The sequence below is a fragment of the Phocoena phocoena genome, chromosome 17 (assembly GCF_963924675.1).
Source record: "Phocoena phocoena chromosome 17, mPhoPho1.1, whole genome shotgun sequence".
NCBI lineage: Eukaryota > Metazoa > Chordata > Mammalia > Artiodactyla > Phocoenidae > Phocoena > Phocoena phocoena.
Window position 1 is genome coordinate 13289368 of NC_089235.1, and position 17277 is coordinate 13306644.

At 38.8% G+C, this 17277-nt stretch overlaps 1 protein-coding gene across 1 annotated transcript in view; it reads right to left on the minus strand.

Moving 5' to 3' along the window:
• The window catches only part of CPA6 (carboxypeptidase A6), a 264226-nt gene that overhangs the window by 40309 nt on the left and 206640 nt on the right, over positions 1 to 17277 (minus strand). The window contains exons 7-8 of the mRNA XM_065895615.1: positions 3394 to 3504; positions 2817 to 2907 (exon numbers count right to left, since the gene is read on the minus strand). Coding sequence (XP_065751687.1) covers positions 2817 to 2907; positions 3394 to 3504 — 202 coding nt within the window. The remainder of the gene's footprint in view (positions 1 to 2816; positions 2908 to 3393; positions 3505 to 17277) is intronic.

The following is a 17277-nucleotide window of genomic DNA, read 5'->3' on the forward strand; positions in this document are numbered from 1 at the left end:
GTTCCTGTTTCCGTGTGTGTGCTCTAAGCTGTCTGCCTACTCCACATTGAGTGCACTAAATCTTCACGCTGTCATATGCGAGTCCTCAGACTATTTCATGATTAAAAGCAGTTTCATGATCTCCTCTTTAAGTCTGAGACTCACCAATTTCAGAGAAAGAAACATTTGTTTTTGTCAGTTCAGTGTTGACTCTATAGTGTTTTCAGTGGTCCTGGGCATTTCTATATCAATTATATTATGGATGTTTGTTTGGAGGTTCACTTAGGGATTTCATTTACTTCAATACCCTTGATCTGAGAGTGGTTCCCTCAGTGAGGTTCACTGTCCCCTTAACCAGGCAAATAGCTGTGGGGAGACGGATTTGATGCTGTGAGGGAGGGAGTCACAGCTGCCTGCCTGTCAGGTCAGCTGAATCTATTTAGGAGACCTTGTGGGGAAGGAGATGGGCCTAGCCAGGCAGTCTGCATTCCTACATCATTTACAACGGTCTATCAAGGTCATTTTTTGCAACTGACATTTGACAAAAATCCCCTGTTCATCTTGAGTGCTGACTCACAGGAAGAATCAGGATGATTCATAAATGGGGAGAATCAAAGGAATTCCAGTTGGGACCACAGTTTGGAACTAAGAAATCAAAGAAGGGATATGTATGAAGGAAACAGGCTGGGGAAAGGAAGAACAGAGGGAAGCAAGCCACTACTTTGTAACCGTATATAAACAAGAGTCTAGCTTTACACCGGCAGAGCTGGCTGGCCTGCTAGTATGACTCAGCTCAGTTACCATTCCTGGTACTCAGGTGATTGTGGGTATCACGCCCGTGACACACCTATGGATGTGGGTACCTGCCAGCTAGTGAAACGGGACACATCGTTATGAGCATGCAAAATGGCCCCATCTCAGAGATGGACAAAAGAGAATTTTTTAAAAGTTAGTGGTATCAGGGAGTTAATTTGAACAAGTTTGCTGTCTCAGTCCAGGCTGAAGAAAAAAATTTCTCAATCTAAACAGCCATCAATAATACCCCTTTATAGTATTTATGCAATGCTTTTCCTTCTCTCATAAGTGCAAACACCTTAAAGCTTACCTCATGGCTCATGATCACAACCCTCTCCTGAAGGAAAGAGGTAGCTTCACAAACAACTGACCTGAGGCTCAGAGGTGAATTGACTGTTCTGGAGGGTGGGGGAGAAGGGTTGGGTCACTGAGATGTAGACCCCTTTTTGGAGCTAGGACTGAATCAGTCATTAAACAGATGGAAAGTCCTTTAATTTCCGTAAGAACCCTATGAGCTGGGTATTATTATTAATTTGGTAGATTGAAGAAAATCTTCCAAATCATTGAGCTAATAATGGTAGAATGAAACCATGTATCTGTCATATTCTAGAACCATATTGTTTCTGCTCTACCATATTCTGATTTACCAATTCTAGCTGATTAAAGAGGTTGCCTGGAGGGTTCTGTGCAAGAAGTCTCAGCCACACGCAGTTATTCCACCTGATGCTGGTGGGGATGGGAAGAGTGGCATCGAGTACAGAACCAAAGCCTCATAGAAGGAGGGCTTTTGTCTTGGGCTTCATTTCTAAGAGACTCACAGAAGACTTTCTGTTACACAACGGTTATACTTTGAGGGCGTTAAGGAAGGACACTGAGAAAGGGCAGCTCCTTAGAACTGCACGTGGGTAACACTTCTCCTTTCCCTCACCGCTGTTGCCAAGTACGATAACTAGCGAAGGAAACCAGAATATGTCACCCCCAAATATGCCTCTTTGACATAAAAATTATTTCGAGCCCAAGGCAATTAAGCAGCAGGAAATGCAGGAAAAGCTCTCTCCACCCTCCCCTTTTCTGCCTAAAGACAGGACATAAATTCTCCTACTGGAGACAGACTCTTAACCCAGAGACAGCACCACAGGAATCAGCGAACAAACCTTCCTGCATTAGTTACCCCTCATATATTTACCTTCCCACAGTTGGCTGCCTTTGGAAGCCTAAAACTGTATTCCTTTGTACTATCATTTCTCTACAAGTTTATTGCTCTTTGTTGAAGACACTGTATAAGCTGGTGTTCTAAGTTGCCACTTTGAGTTACTTTTCATGAGGTTTCTTCCATGTGACATGTGCAGTGCACATTCATAAACCATTTTCCTCTTGTTAATCTGTCTTTCTGTTTAAGAGCCCCAGCCGAAAACCCAAGATGGGGAGAGGTATACTACCCATCTTCTATGTAGCTATGGCTAATTTCCTGTTTCTCTCTCTTTTGCTACTACCTGCTTCTTTATTTTGCCACAAGAGTTTCCTTCCTTAAAATGACATCCTCTCCTTACTTGAAAGGTAACTATTATGAAACACGGAATGTAGTGGAAATACATTCGCCATGTGAGTGGTCAATCAGTGTATGATTGGCAGGTTGGTAGGTTCTAGACAGGATTTGGCAGCTCTGATCGTCTTAGATGAAGGCGGGATCAGTGTTACCCTCAGTGAAAGGATGAATACATTCCACTGGATTTATACCACATACCACAGTTCCTGTTTTAGTTTCTGAATGACAAATATTCCTTAGTTTTCTGCTTTTACATCTGTGTTTAAATTTTCAATTTTCAGGATTGGGTTGACAGATTTAAATCCTTGATTCTTTCATACTTTTATAAAAATGCTTTCATTTTCTTTTGCAAATTATAGCTACAACGTACAACGTAGGAGGTTTTCACATACACAAAGACATCAGTCTTACGTTGGAGTCCCAGTGGGCTCATCATTTTTGAGAGTGAAAGATATGGATACCTTTGGATCTGAATCCCTATGAATCCCCAACTTACCGCACCATTTCACCCTCCAGTTTCGATTGGCATCCACTCCACGGCAGCGAAACCTTGAGTTCCTCGACCTTGTTTTTCTCCAAAATCGATCCTAGATGTAATGAAAAAAAGAGGTGCAGAAAAAACACTTAAGAGGTTATTCCCATGCGTTTTAGTAGCTCAGTCAGTGAATGAATCACAGCATGGAGGGGGAGGGAGAGTTCCCTTGGGAATAAAGTTCCGGGAGTGGGAAGAGGACAGGATTAGCATCGGAGACTCAGGTTCATGGTCCAATTTCTGCCACAAACTTTTCTCTTACCTTCTCTTGCCCTTATTTCTTCACAGGCAAAATTGAGTGAGCTGAACTGGACTAGTGATTTTTTTCACAATTTATTTGGAAGGAGAAATCTTTATTTACATGAAATCTTAGACAAAGCCAAACAATAAAGGAAATCAAAAGGTTGCTGCTATGCTGGGGAAGGGAGTGGAAGTCTCCTTTGTAGCTCTGGAAGCACTAGGCTAGCTGCCCACCAAGGTTCTTTCCTGTTTCAGGACTGTTTTCCATGATTTTTTCAGTTGGATAGGCAAAGTGACTTACATTGGTCCAGCTAAAATGGTATCCATCAACGTTAAACACAGGCATGATATAGAAATACAGATGATTCAACATTTTTCTCATGGTTGGGTCACTCCTATATGTTAGAAGAGCCTAAAAGACAAAGGTGACATTTTTCTTACAAACTGGTCCCAAATGCAGATTTGGAAAATAAACATGAGAAATCCTTTTTATCCATGGGAAATACTAAATACGTTGGGTTAAAAAGTAACAAGCTAGGGCTTCCCTGGTGGCGCAGTGGTTGAGAGTCTGCCTGCCCATGCAGGGGACACGGGTTCGTGCCCCGGTCCGGGAAGATTCCACATGCCGCGGAGCGGCTGGGCCCGTGAGCCATGGCCGTTGAGCCTGCGCGTCCGGAGCCTGTGCTCCGCAACGGGAGAGGCCACAACAGTGAGAGGCCCGCGTACCGTAAAAAAAAAAAAAAAAAAAAGTAACAAGCTAATATGAACTATACTCTTTGACATCACGTGTTCTTTCTTGAGAATTTTGTCTCAGACTACTTATTACTGATAACATTTTAGCAAAGGTAGCAAAACACCTTAATTGGGCAGCCTCTGGTAGTACTTCAGACCTCGCTAAACCTTAGGATGATTAAGAAAGCAACAATTTAGATATGCTTTTGCATAATCGGTCCTTTTTAAGATTCCATTCAATTGTGGACAAAACAATTACCTAAATATTTTGATATCCTTACATGATACATCATAACACTAGTTATGTCACTTAATTGTTTCTGTCTAATTGGTAGCACACTCAAGTCTTGGAACTTACTGTGTGGACACTCTATTCTCTCTTGACTTTCCTATAAAAAGTTTAATGGACAATTATTTATTGTGTCACCTTTATCATGGCTCCTTTGAAATCTCACTCTTGTGATTGGGTCTGACCCCAAGTCTGAAGATTCTGCACTATTTGGCCTCAAAAGAAGAGCATTGAATGTGCTAAGTTGAGTTAAGAATACAAGTCCAATTCCTATGGAATGGACTTTTTAAAAAGTTTTTTTTGATGCATGTTTGTCTATTTGTAAAGGACCTTAGAGAAACACATAGAATATTTGTAACAGTGGCTGCTGTGGGGAGGGGGACTGGTGGACAATATATGGGAAAGAGTATTACCTTTCATTTTATACCCATTTGGATTGTTTGAATTTTAACCATATTAGAACACAATTAAAAGTAAAATAATTCTTAAATTATACATATATCTTGCTTTGGAAAATTCAGTACTTAAAATTTTAATTTTTTTTTACATCCAGTTAAGTAGAATTTCTGAACCCATCATAAGCAGCATTCTGTATTTACACAGTGAGAATTCTGTTCATAGTGAGCAATCCAATAATATATTATTAGAAACCATCACTATATTAGAAATAGTAATGAAAATATAGAGATATAGCCAAGAATATAAGACATGAGTTAAATACAATTTTATTAAATATAATTTAAATACCTGTGGTATTAACAAGTTGATAAACATTAAAACAATTCTTTTTTTAACAACTTTATTGATGTATAATTGCTTTACAATGTTGTGTTAGTTTCTGCTTTATAACAAAGTGAATCAGCTATACATATACATATATCCCCATATCTCCTCCCTCTTGCATCTCCCTCCCACCCCTCCCTATCCCACCCCTCTAGATGGTCACAAAGCACCTAGCTGATCTCCCTGTGCTATGCAGCTACTTCCCACCAGCTATTGGTTTTACATTTGGTAGTGTATATATGTCCATACCACTTTCTCACTTTGTCCCAGCTTACCCTTCCCCTCCAACCCCATGCCCTCAAGTCCATTTCTCTAGTAGGTCTGCATCTTTATTCCCGTCCTGCCCCTAGGTTCTTCATGACCACTTTTTTTTAAGATTCCGTATATATGTGTTAGCATACGGTATTTGTTTTTCTCTTTCTGACTTACTTCACTCAGTACAATTCTCCTTTATTTAAGACTCAATAATTTGTTGGCCAAATAGCTTCAGTAGAACTTTCATACATGCTTGAATTTCTATTAACAGTCCAATGCCTCAAACTAGGGGAAAATTCTGGTATGTGATTGTATATACCCTGGAATTTTGTTTTCCTCTAATAAACAGAGGTCCTCCAAAGCTTGGAGGAAGTCTCCTGGTGGGGATGGCAGAGACAAAGCAGTATGATTAGCTAATAATCCTCCCTTAAAGTTACGGGGTTGTGGCTTTCCATGCCACTCTAGAGAAGAAGAGATGCAAGGAAAGAGATTGGGACCAACAAGGCAGGAACAAAGGGGAAGGAAAAAGTCATAGTAATTTCTCTCTCTCCTCTCCTAGCATTGGGATCCATGGTCTATTTGTCTCAGTCCTAACGGGGAAGCCTCCCCTTTTCCAAGCACAGAAAGGGTGTTACATGTTAGCACGTAAGCGCCTGACTTGCTGGAGACTTGCATGGGGACTTTCTCATCTTATCCTGCCTTCTCTCCCTCCAGTGCAAATGACTGCCATACTTTTGTATTGGAGAGAATATTATGATCTTTCTTTTTAAAAATTACAGTATACTTTAAGCAAACAGGAAAAATACAGAGAAGAATATGTCATCCGTGTGCCCACCAACTACATCTTGCCATATTTATCAAATCTTTTAAAAAGAAAATCAAGACGTTATAGATAAAACTAAAGCTCCCTTTTTATCACTCTCAGATCCCATTTTCCTCCCCTCCACCAATCAGTATCCTAAATTTGACATCATTTCCGTGCATGATTTTCTGTTTTGCTTCATACATATGGATTCATGAACAATATATAATATGTGTATGCTTTGAAATTTCATGCCAGTGAGATCATGATGTGTCACTCTTCAGTTGGCTTTTCTCTCCAATATTATGTTTTTGACACTTATTAATTTGATGATTTATTCATTTTAACTGTTATATGGCATTCCATTATAGGTAAATGCACAATATATCTCTTATTTTGTTGATGGTCAGTTGGGTTGCTTCTGATATTTCATTGTTACAAGATTGCAGTGAACAGCCTTGCACATTTCTCCTAGACATGTGTGACAGTTTCTTTATGATATATATCTAGGAATAATTTGCTGGGTCATGGACTTACATACCTTCCACTTTAATAAATGTTGCCATTTTCTGTCTAAATCAGTAAATACTTTCATTTGCAGTGAATGAGAGTTCCCATTGTTCTACAACTTACTAACCCTTGGTTTTAAGATTTCAATTTAAAAAAATTAATGGGTATGAAATTGTATTTTGTTGTTTTACTTCATATTTCCCTGATTATAATTTATATTGAAAAGCTTTAATATAATGACAGGCCATTGTATAAATTGCTCACCCATATTTTTGCCCATTTTTTCTATTAAGCTCTCATCCTCATATTCTGAATATTAATCCTTCAGTTATACGCATTATGAACATCTTCCTGCCTTGCAGCTTATTGCTTCCTATTTTCATCATGTCCTTGTTGTACTGATATATGTCTTTAATTTTATCAACATTAAATGTATAAGTTTATTTAAGAACCCATCTCTGCCTTAATATCATAAATCTATTATCTTGTATTTTCTTCAAAAAGCCGTTTTACAGTTTCATTTTAAATGTAGGCCTTAAACCTCCCAGAAATGATGTTTTTTACATGATATTCAGTTGGGATTTTTATTTATTTATTTATTTAGTGGCTGCATTGGGTCTTCGTTACTGTATGCGGGCTCTCTCTAGTTGCTGCGAGCGGGGATTACTCTTCGTTGCGGTGCGAGGGCTTCTCATTGCGGTGGCTTCTCTTGTTGCAGAGCACAGGCTCTAGGCGTGCAGGCTTCAGTAGTTGTGGCACACGGGCTTCAGCAGTTGTCACTCGCGGGCTCTAGAGCACAGGCTCAGTAGTTGTGGCACAAGGGCTTAATTGCTCCGCGGCATGTGGGATCTTCCCGGATCAGGGCTCGGACCCGTGTCCCCTGCATTGGCAGGCGGATTCATAACCACTGCACCACCAGGGAAGCCCCTCAGTTGGGATTTATTAATTTATTTTTCCATTGTGGAAGCCCAGTTGCACTACTGCACTCATTTGGATGGGTCGTCTTTTCCCCAGTGAGGTAGTATACGACCTCTGTCAAGTATCAAGTTTTCTTTCAAGGGTGGAATTGCTCTAATGCACTTTGGTTTATATCCATTCACCAACACCACACCATGGTTTACATAGAATCTGTTGAGTTTGGCAGGATGTCTCCCCATACTGTCCCACTTCAAAACTGTCTTGGCTATTTTTGACTCTTCTCCATTTACATTAATTTTGAAACCGAGGGTTGAGTACATTACAGATGTTCTGTTCTGTATTAGGTTGTTTATTTTTGGTCACTAATGGGTATTGAATTTTAGCAAATAATCTTTCTTCATGCATTAACATCATCATATAGTTGTTATGATCAATTTCCATAAGAAATTTTCTATCGTTAAATCATCCTTGTATTCCTGGGATAAGCCAATTTGGTTATGATATGTACTCTTATTATGTTGGCTGGATTAAGGGTGCTAATATTTACATCTACATTTTTGAGTGAGATAGGCCTATAATTTCCTTTCTTATTTTGTCCTTGTCTTGCTTTGGTATCAGGGTTATATTACTCTATTATTATTTGGGGAGTAAACCATCTAGGCCTAGAGCAGAAATGAATTAAATATAAAACAAAGATATGGTAGGGAAGATGAACCTTTGATTTCTGTTTCATTGCTTTCCGCTCTTTCTTTCTTTCATTGACTCTTTTTCTAATTTCTTGAGTTGAAAGCTTAGCTTATTCATTTGGACACCTTATTCTTTTCTAATATATTTATTTAAAACTATAAATTCCCCTTCAGTAGTACATTAGCTACATTTTATATGTTTTGACATATAATTTTACTTCCATTCAGTTGTAAATATTGAAAAATTTCTTTGATTTCTTTAAACCATGAGCTCTTCATAAATATTTTTATATTTTAAATTGTGAGTTTTCTTTGAGTCATATTTTTATAAATAGTTTCTAACAACTGCATTACAGCCAGAGCATATGGTCTATGTGATATAGGTTCTTTGGTACCCCTTGAACCTTGCTTTACGGCCTAGTATATCGTCAGTTTTTGCAAAGGTTCCAGTTGTGCTTGAAAACAGTATTCATCCTCTAATTATTGGGTGTGGATTCTAGTATGTGTTTATTAGATTAAGCTTATTAATTACACTTTAAAAATAAATTTTTAAAACAATTAATTAATTTGGCTGTGCCGGCTCTTAGCTGCTGTGTGTGGGATCTTCATTGTGGCGTGGAGGGTTTTTTCGTTGCGGCATGCGGGCTTTTAGTTGTGGCATGCATGTGGGATCTAGTTCCCTGACCAGGGATCGAACCCGGGCCCCCTGCATTGGGATCATGGAGTCTTAACCACTGGACCACCAGGGAAGTCCTTATCATCTATAGTCTTACTAAAAATTTTTCCTGTCTGCTGTCTTAATCACTGAGCTGTATTTAAAAACTCAATTGTTTTAGATTTATCACTTTTTCTTATAACTGTCAAATGTTTTATATATTTTTAGGACATTAACATGGCTTCATTTTATTTTTAATTTAGTTAATCAATTAATTAATTTTTGGCTGTGTTGGGTCTTTGCTGCGGCGAGCGGGGGCTACTCTTCACTGTGGTGTGCAGGCTTCTTATTGCAGTGGCCTCTCTTGTTGCAGAGCACGGGCTCCAGGCGTGCGGGCTCAGTAGTTGTGGCTCCCGGGCTCTACAGCACAGGCTCAGTAGTTGTGGCACACGGGCTTAGTTGCTCTGCGGCGTGTGGGATCTTCCTGGACCAGGGCTCGAACCCGTGTCCCCTGTATTGGCAGGTGGATTCTTAACCACTGCGCCACCAGGGAAGTCCTCACATGGCTTCATTTTAAAGTTCTTCATTTTCAAACACTACATTAACTAAGGAAGCTGTCCTCTAGTGTTCTATTCTGGAGTGGATCTAATTTCCAAGACTTGCAGAACATGTTCTTCGTCTGACAAATAAACAGGGTGTCATCATATTGCATATGCTATATTTGTGATTTTTTTTAACTCTCTAAGAATCGCAGCCGTTCTCCATCTGGTCAGACAAAATGAGAATGATCACAGTGTGATGACTGTCCAGTGCTGAAGAGGACGATTCAGAGACCTCCTTGCTTCAGTGCTTTAAGTAATAGGACATAGATGATTTCCCTTTTATGGTTTAGGTGATGTTTCTAGAAAAAAGATGATCATGTGACCTTCTATTTCCCATTACTCTAACACATGATAACCGTGAAGAACATGGGGGTATGCTTTCCTTCTAATAGGTAGACTCTTTTTAGCAATCAACTCCTACCACCCATACACACGGAAAAGGAGATGCCTACAAATCAGGTTCCATCTGGGCTTTCCAAATTCAATTTCTTGACTACTATTATTGCTTACAGGGAAGATTTAAGTAGTTGCGATCTGAAAGCCAGTCACAAAACAATGCACCACACGCCTCAGTGTGGCAGCCTTTAGGTACTACACGCACCTTCATCAACCTATTTAAAAATACTTGGCTGAAATGGATTTTGATTTTAAGTTAAAAGATAAAGTTTTGAGTATAATCTTCTGCTGGGAAAACAATATGTTTGGTATTAGGTTATGGAATTTCTGAAGTTGATGAAGAAAAACAAAGCATGAATCTATTTGGTACTTACCACCTACCAAGACTACCTTGACTTCCCTATCAATAGATATACATAATATACTAGAATTCACCAAATAAACTTTGGTTAAATTCGAAGAAAATTTTTGCAATTACGAAAGTCTTTGTGTGGTGTGACAAGGTTAGGCCCAAGAGTTTCCCTCCTTTTCATTGTTTTTGGATTTATTTGGTTGGGTGTTGTTTCTTAGAGCCCCATGGCAACCTGGAACGTGGCATTGTTTTTGAAGATCAGTGTTGCTGGCTTTTAAAAAGGTACCTTCTAAATTTTCCGTTATTCTTCTTCTAGAATCACCACAGAAGACCTAAAAATAATAACCACACCTTCAGTGAAGTACATACTGGGAGAACTAGTTGTTATAGCTGGGGCCAAAGGAAAGGCACAGTCGCCAGTAAAGCTTGAAGAATGTTCTCACCTAGAGTGGAGTGGAGTAAAATTATTTAGGGTAGAAAAATTTGTAGCACCAAAGTGGGTGCATCTTGACAGAAAGGAGGTATTTACAATTCAATACTAGGAGAATTCATTAGAGCAGGAGAGGTTTCCATGGAAATTTTTAAAAAAGGGAACGTAATCTATAAAGATATTTGATGTCACACTGTGAGAAGCTCATTAAATACAATGTGGTAACCAAATAATAGTTTGGAAGCAGCATGAACAAAAGGCTCTGTGAATGAAGGGTGGAGAACTGGAAAACCAAATGTGAATCTAGTTATTTTTTTTTTTAAGTGGCAAACTACTTTATTTAGTAGTGAACTGTACTTACTTTTAGAATGCAGAACTCAAATGTCATATCCTAAAAAAAGTCCATCCTGAAGCTTTGTCTGGCCTAAACAACTGGGAAAATATGTATTTGTATTAATGAAATAAGTATTAATATAAAGAGAGAATTCAGGAAAAACAGCTCACGAATCTAGTTATTTTTATACTTAATTTATACTTAGAACCTCCCAGAGGGCAGGTGATGATTGAAAAATATTATCTATTAATCTCTGTTTTCTATTAAGAGATATAGATAGGGCTTCCCTGGTGGCACAGTGGTTGAGAGTTCGCCTGCCGATGCAGGGGACACGGGTTCGTGCCCCGGTCTGGGAAGATCCCACATGCCGCGGAGCAGCTGGGCCCATGAGCCATGGTCGCTGAGCCTGCGCGTCCGGAGCCTGTGCTCCACAATGGGAGAGGCCACAACAGTGAGAGGCCCGCGTACCGCTTACAAAAAAAAAAAAAAAAAAAAAGAGATATAGATAAATATTTGAAATGTTTTGTGTCACCAAGAAGAATATAACATTAGCTGCATGTCCACGCTACTTTTTTTCTTAAGTAAAACCACTTCATGTTTCTAGAATTTTTATGAGATAACTTTAATAACAATGGTTGGTTGTATTTTCTCAGGACCAGCAGAGTAGAGGCCAGGACCAACTCTGTGGCATTATTAAAATCTACTACGTAAGAATCTTTTACCTACAGAAAGAAAATACAGGTGCCCTCACTTTTCATGGCTCTGATATACACGAATTTCAGTAACCATGGTTTAGTTAAATGATATCAGTCCTCCAAGTACAGCCCAAATTTGGTACTAGTGCTAGGTCTTAACTCTACAAATCACTATGCAAATTACAGCTGTGCATCTAGTTCTGTGACAAATTGTGCCACTTCTTTTGAAGTCTGTAGGTGTGCGATTGGTCACTGTATCTGTGTTACTCGGTTCACAGACAGACAGCAAAGTGTGTAGCTGTGTTGCTCCCTTGTCTTCTGGTGATAAACCCGTGTGGCATTTTACAAAAATGGATATAGTAAGAGAGAATAGGCCAACAAAGCTTAAAGTGCAGCAATAATGCAGATAACGCAGAGGGGAAATGTGACTCAAACGTAAATGTAGTTATAGAAGAAATAGCTGACGCCAGGGATGTGGACACAGCCATCATTCAACTCTAGCTATGCAGCCAGAGGAACTTAGTGAAGACAAACTTACTGACATAAATGAGGAAAACGGTCGTACTGGAAAGGAGGACGATGTCCCAGAAGAAATGAAGCTGTCAACATTTCACATTAAAGGAACTCTTGCAGGTATTTTTCGACATTGAAAGCACAAAGGAAAAAAATACTGGAAGCTGATCCCAACTATGAAAGGAGTATGACAATTTGCCAAGGCATAAAAAAGATGCCCACTTCATGTTGTAAGTTATATAATGAGAAGGTAGGTAAGCACTACCCAAACTACCCGTGATAAAGCTTGTCACAAAGAAACAAGGCATTTAATTATCAATATTTCTAATGTTTTAAATTATCGTGTAATAAATATTTCACTATATTTTGGTGATTCCCTTACACATTTATAACAGAGTAAGAGAGTTTTTCATCTTTTGACAAAAATACATAAAGGTCATGGAACAAACATAATTTTCCCCATTGATTATCAAGATAGATTGTTATGGCTTCAGGTTGCATGGTCACTTCTATGGAGACAGTCCTGCACTTGTGTGCAGGAAAAGTGAAGACTGCCTGTATAAACAGTGCCTGTATAAACAATGCCCAGGACATTCTCAAATATTGAATAGTGGAGTGCAATGGATGCAATGGCTTTCAATTCAATTAAAGTGAACAAACATTAATATAGACCCTGCTATGTATAAGACATTATAAATTGAATAAAAAGGGAGAAAGAGCTCGGTTGGAGGGTGCAGAGGATTAAAGAGAAGATTGGGGAGGGTGAGAAGGATGGGAGAATATAAGGAGTTAAAGGCACTAAAGGGCTGGCAGAAAACAGATCAAAATGTTGCAGTTACTGGGAGGGTAGTGAACAAAGTCAGAGAATTAAAAAAAATGCAGATCGTTTTTATATGATGAACTATTTTTTTATTATGCCATTAAGAACAAAGACTTATTTGCTTACTCAGATGAACTCACTAGATATTTGATCTGGCCTTAATTACCCTCTCAATTATTTATTCCCTGGCTTTTGGCACATTTTATACATACAACTTAAGTTCTCTTCTTTAAAAAGCTTATTTTAGTTTTAGTAATACGTTCCTTAACCAAAACTCTGAGTTTCACACCTACATTTGAGGGTTTATATTATGTTTTTACCTTTAATTTTCAGCAAGACATAATGAGACTAAAAAAGGTGATGATGTAAAAGGAGTGGTTTTGGGGAAGCTCTTGGATTCTGGGAGAAAGAGCCTTCCCATTCTGGAAAGCTTTCCCAGTTGCAGGACGTCTCCCACAATGACTACTCCAAGTCTTCCTTAGAGCTCTGTCCTATACACACAATCCCCCATAGTCCCCGAATATTACTGTTTACTCTGCTCAGAATCATCAGCTGGTTCTTAGAAAATAACTCCCTTTCCTGAAAGTCTCCTCTTCCTGTTTTTAGTTATTTGAACTATCTACATAGTACACCTGAATCACATGCCAGGTTTGGGCACCAGGATTAGCCATCCTGAGTGCCGAGTGTAGATGCCTGGGAACATGTAAACGGAGGTGGTTTTCCAGTGTAATCAGGCCGGGCCTGGAAGGGTGAGGTTTCACATCACATAGCAGCAGAGGAATACCATGGTTCACCTGGGAATTAAGGAAGTTTTCCTTTGCTTTTTCTTCTTTCTTTTCTTTCTTTTTTTGTGCTGCTACCTTTCTGTAACAGGACCAAATTAGATCCACCTGCATATTATGCTTCTTCAAAGTCTGGAAGAACTTTCCATTTCAGAGCATTCTTGTCCCAGTTTTCCCATGGATCATCTTCTCACAAACCCGTGCTTTGTCTTTGGTCTGTCACTGAGTTAAATAGAATTCATCCATTGATTTTAAAATACCTGTAGGAATATATGACTCAAGCATAAATGAGTTTAGTTTGAGAATGAAACTATTCAGTTTTGGCTGGGTTAAATTTGTTTAAAACATCATTTTGGGTTCTGTTTAATATAGAAAATATGGAAAATTCAAAAAAAACATAGAGAAGAAAAAAAATCACCCATAATTCTTTTAGCATTTAGTATATTTCTCATGTATATGTATCTCAGATATAGATTTTACAACATGGAAATTATAATGTCCATGCTAGGTTTTTTTTTTCAGGTTGTAATAAATTTTAAAAATTAAAAACATTTTTATTTTTATGTATTAATTTTTATTGGAGTATAGTTTACAATGTTGTGTTTCTGCTGTACAGCAAGGTGAATCAGTTATACATATACATATATCCACTCTTTTTTTTAGATTCTATTCCCATATAGGTCATTAACAGTATTGAGTAGAGTTCCCTGTGCTATACAGTAGGTTCTTATTAGTTATCTATTTTATACATAGTAGTGTATATATGTCAATCCCAATCCATCCCACCCCTTTGCCCCCTTTGGTATCCATACATTTGCTCTCGACGTCTGTGTGTCTATTTCTGCTTTGCAAATAAATTTATCTATACCATTTTTCTAGATTCCACATATATGCATTAATATACGATATTTGTTTCTCTCTTTCTGACTTACTTCACTCTGTATGACAGTCTCTAGGTCCATCCACATCTCTACAGATTATCCAATTTCGTTCCTTTTTATGGCTGAGTAATAGTTCATTGTATGTATGTACCACATCTTCTTTATCCATTCCTCTGTTGATAGGTATTTAGGTTGCTTCCATGTCCTGGCTATTGTACATAGTGCTGCAGCGAACACTTGCGTACATGTATCTTTTTGAATTATGGTTTTTTTCTGGGTATACGCCCAGGAGTTGGATTGCTGGATCATATGGTAGTTCTATTTTTAGTTTTTTAAGGAACCTCAATACTGTTCTCCATAGTAGCTGTACCAATTTACTTTCCCACTAACTATGTAGGAGGATTCCCTTTTCTCCACACCCTCTCCAGCATTTATTGTTTGTAGATTTTTTGATGATGGCTATTCTGACCGGTGTGAGGTGATACCTCATTGTAGTTTTGACTTGCACTTCTCTGTTAATTAGTGATGTTGAGCATCTTTTCACGTGCTTCTTGGCCATCTGTATGTCTTCTTTGGAGAAATGTCTATTTAGATCTTCTGCCCATTTTTTGATTGGGTTGTTTGTTTTTTTGACACTGAGTTACATGAGCTGTTTATGTAATTTGGAGATTCAACCCTTGTTGGTCACTTCGTTTGCAAATATTTTCTCCCATTGTGTGGGTTGTCTTTTTTCATTTTGTTTATGCTTTCCTTTGCTGTGTGTCCATGCTGGTTTTTTTAAATTTTTATTTTATTGACGTAGCAGCATGTCACAGGCAGTTTCCCGTATCTTTAAATGCTCCATTAATATATTTTATAAAGTCAGGGCTATCAATCATTTCTTCTATGCCTTCCTCCTTTCTTTGCTTTTATGCTTGGAAATGTCTTCCTCACTTGGAAATCAAATGAATATTTCCCAGAGTTACTTTCTACATATTTTATGAATAAAGACTCTGGTCAAATTTGTCTCAGCAATGTAGAATTATTTGAGGCAAAAGTTAAGTGCTATACATAATTCTGGGCCAGCTAGCACCAGCCATGGCTTGACATACTCAATCCTGGAGATTGACATTTTAAAACTCTCAAAAGTGAACAAAGCCCAAATTACCTCATTCAGTTGGTGATGATTCTGGGAAACGAAGCAAATGCCATTCCATCAGCATTGGCAACAAAGAATTAAGTGGCCTTTCCACAATTAAAAAAATAAAACAATGAAAAATAAAAAGATGTTAAAAATGGGCTGCTGTTGAAAATTGCTTGCCTACCCCACTATCAATATGACTCCGCCCTGGACTTCCCTGGTGGCGCAGTGGTTAAGAATCGCCGGTCAATGCAGGGGACACGGGTTTGTGCCCTGGTCCAGGAAGATCCCACGTGCTGCAGAGCGGTGAAGCCTGTGTGCCACAACTACTGAGCCTGCGCTCTAGAGCCCACGAGCCACAACTGCTGAGCCCACGTGCCACAACCACTGAAGCCTGCGCACCTAGAGCCCGTGCTCTGTAACAAAGAGAAGCCACCGCAATGCAAAGCCCGTGCACTGCAACGAAGAGTAGACCCCGCTCGCAGCAACTAGAGAAAGTCCGTGCGTGGCAACAAAGACCCAGTGCAGCCACAATTAATTAAGTTTTAAAAATTTCAAGCTCATAAGAAAAAAATGACCCCCCGAACTGGTGCCAGAACTGCAGTGGTGAACTGTTGCAATCTTCTACCCCTTTCCTGTCTCTTATCGGATTAAGTAATACAGTCAAGAAAAGTATTTGAAAACAATTCTGTTATGGTTGGCAAAATCACTGGAATTTATTCTTGGATGTCTGTTGCCCAAATTAAGCCTGTGAATCAGGTATTCGGTCATTTGGCTGCTTACTGAGTCTCTTTAACCTCTCATCGGAGAGTATTTGATTCTTTTGGTCCTTGAGAATCAAGGTGCATGAGAGCAGTTTTTTTTTTTTTTTTTTTGATGGTCCTGTGTCTCTCTCTGCAATATCCACAGTGCCTGGCCTGTTGTGTGGTAGACACTTAGTAATTACTTGTTGATTAAATTCATCATTTAACCTGCTTAATGTAGTGGTGTTGGGTTCTTCCCTTCAGCTAGTGATACTGCCAACATTTCAACCGATACTCCCACAACTTCAATGACACCATTGCTCTCTCGGGCATCTTTGACCCATCCTGCACTTTTGTCCCCATATCAAGCCAGTCATCAATTCCTAAAGACTTCCTTTATTGGTGCTGCCTTCTGTGTTTGTGTCTTATCTCCCCAGTAGAATTGTAGTAAATGAATTGAGAAGAGAGTTAATGTCTTGTAACTACAGTACTTGTACCATTACAGAACTTAGCAAGCTGCCTTCACATAAAAAAGTATTGCTCAATAAGCCTTTGGTTGAATGAATGAAGGAAGGAAGGAATGATTTTTTTCATTTGAACTATATACACCCTTTCTTTACTTTCCATTCCTACATCTACTCTTCCTGTCCATGTGTAGATTCTTGCCCTAAACACTTCTAGTTTGTTGCCCTCACTCTGGGCTCCTCCTTTCTATCATCCATATATCACTGCCTTTCATTTTTAAACTGACAATGATGCGTGCTTTTCACTACATATCAGTATTTTCTCATTTTTCTTTATTGGACCAAACTGTTGGCTTCCGAGGCTAACTATAATTTTTCAGTCAGTCTCATATTGCGTTAGAATCTACTCACACAGACTACAGC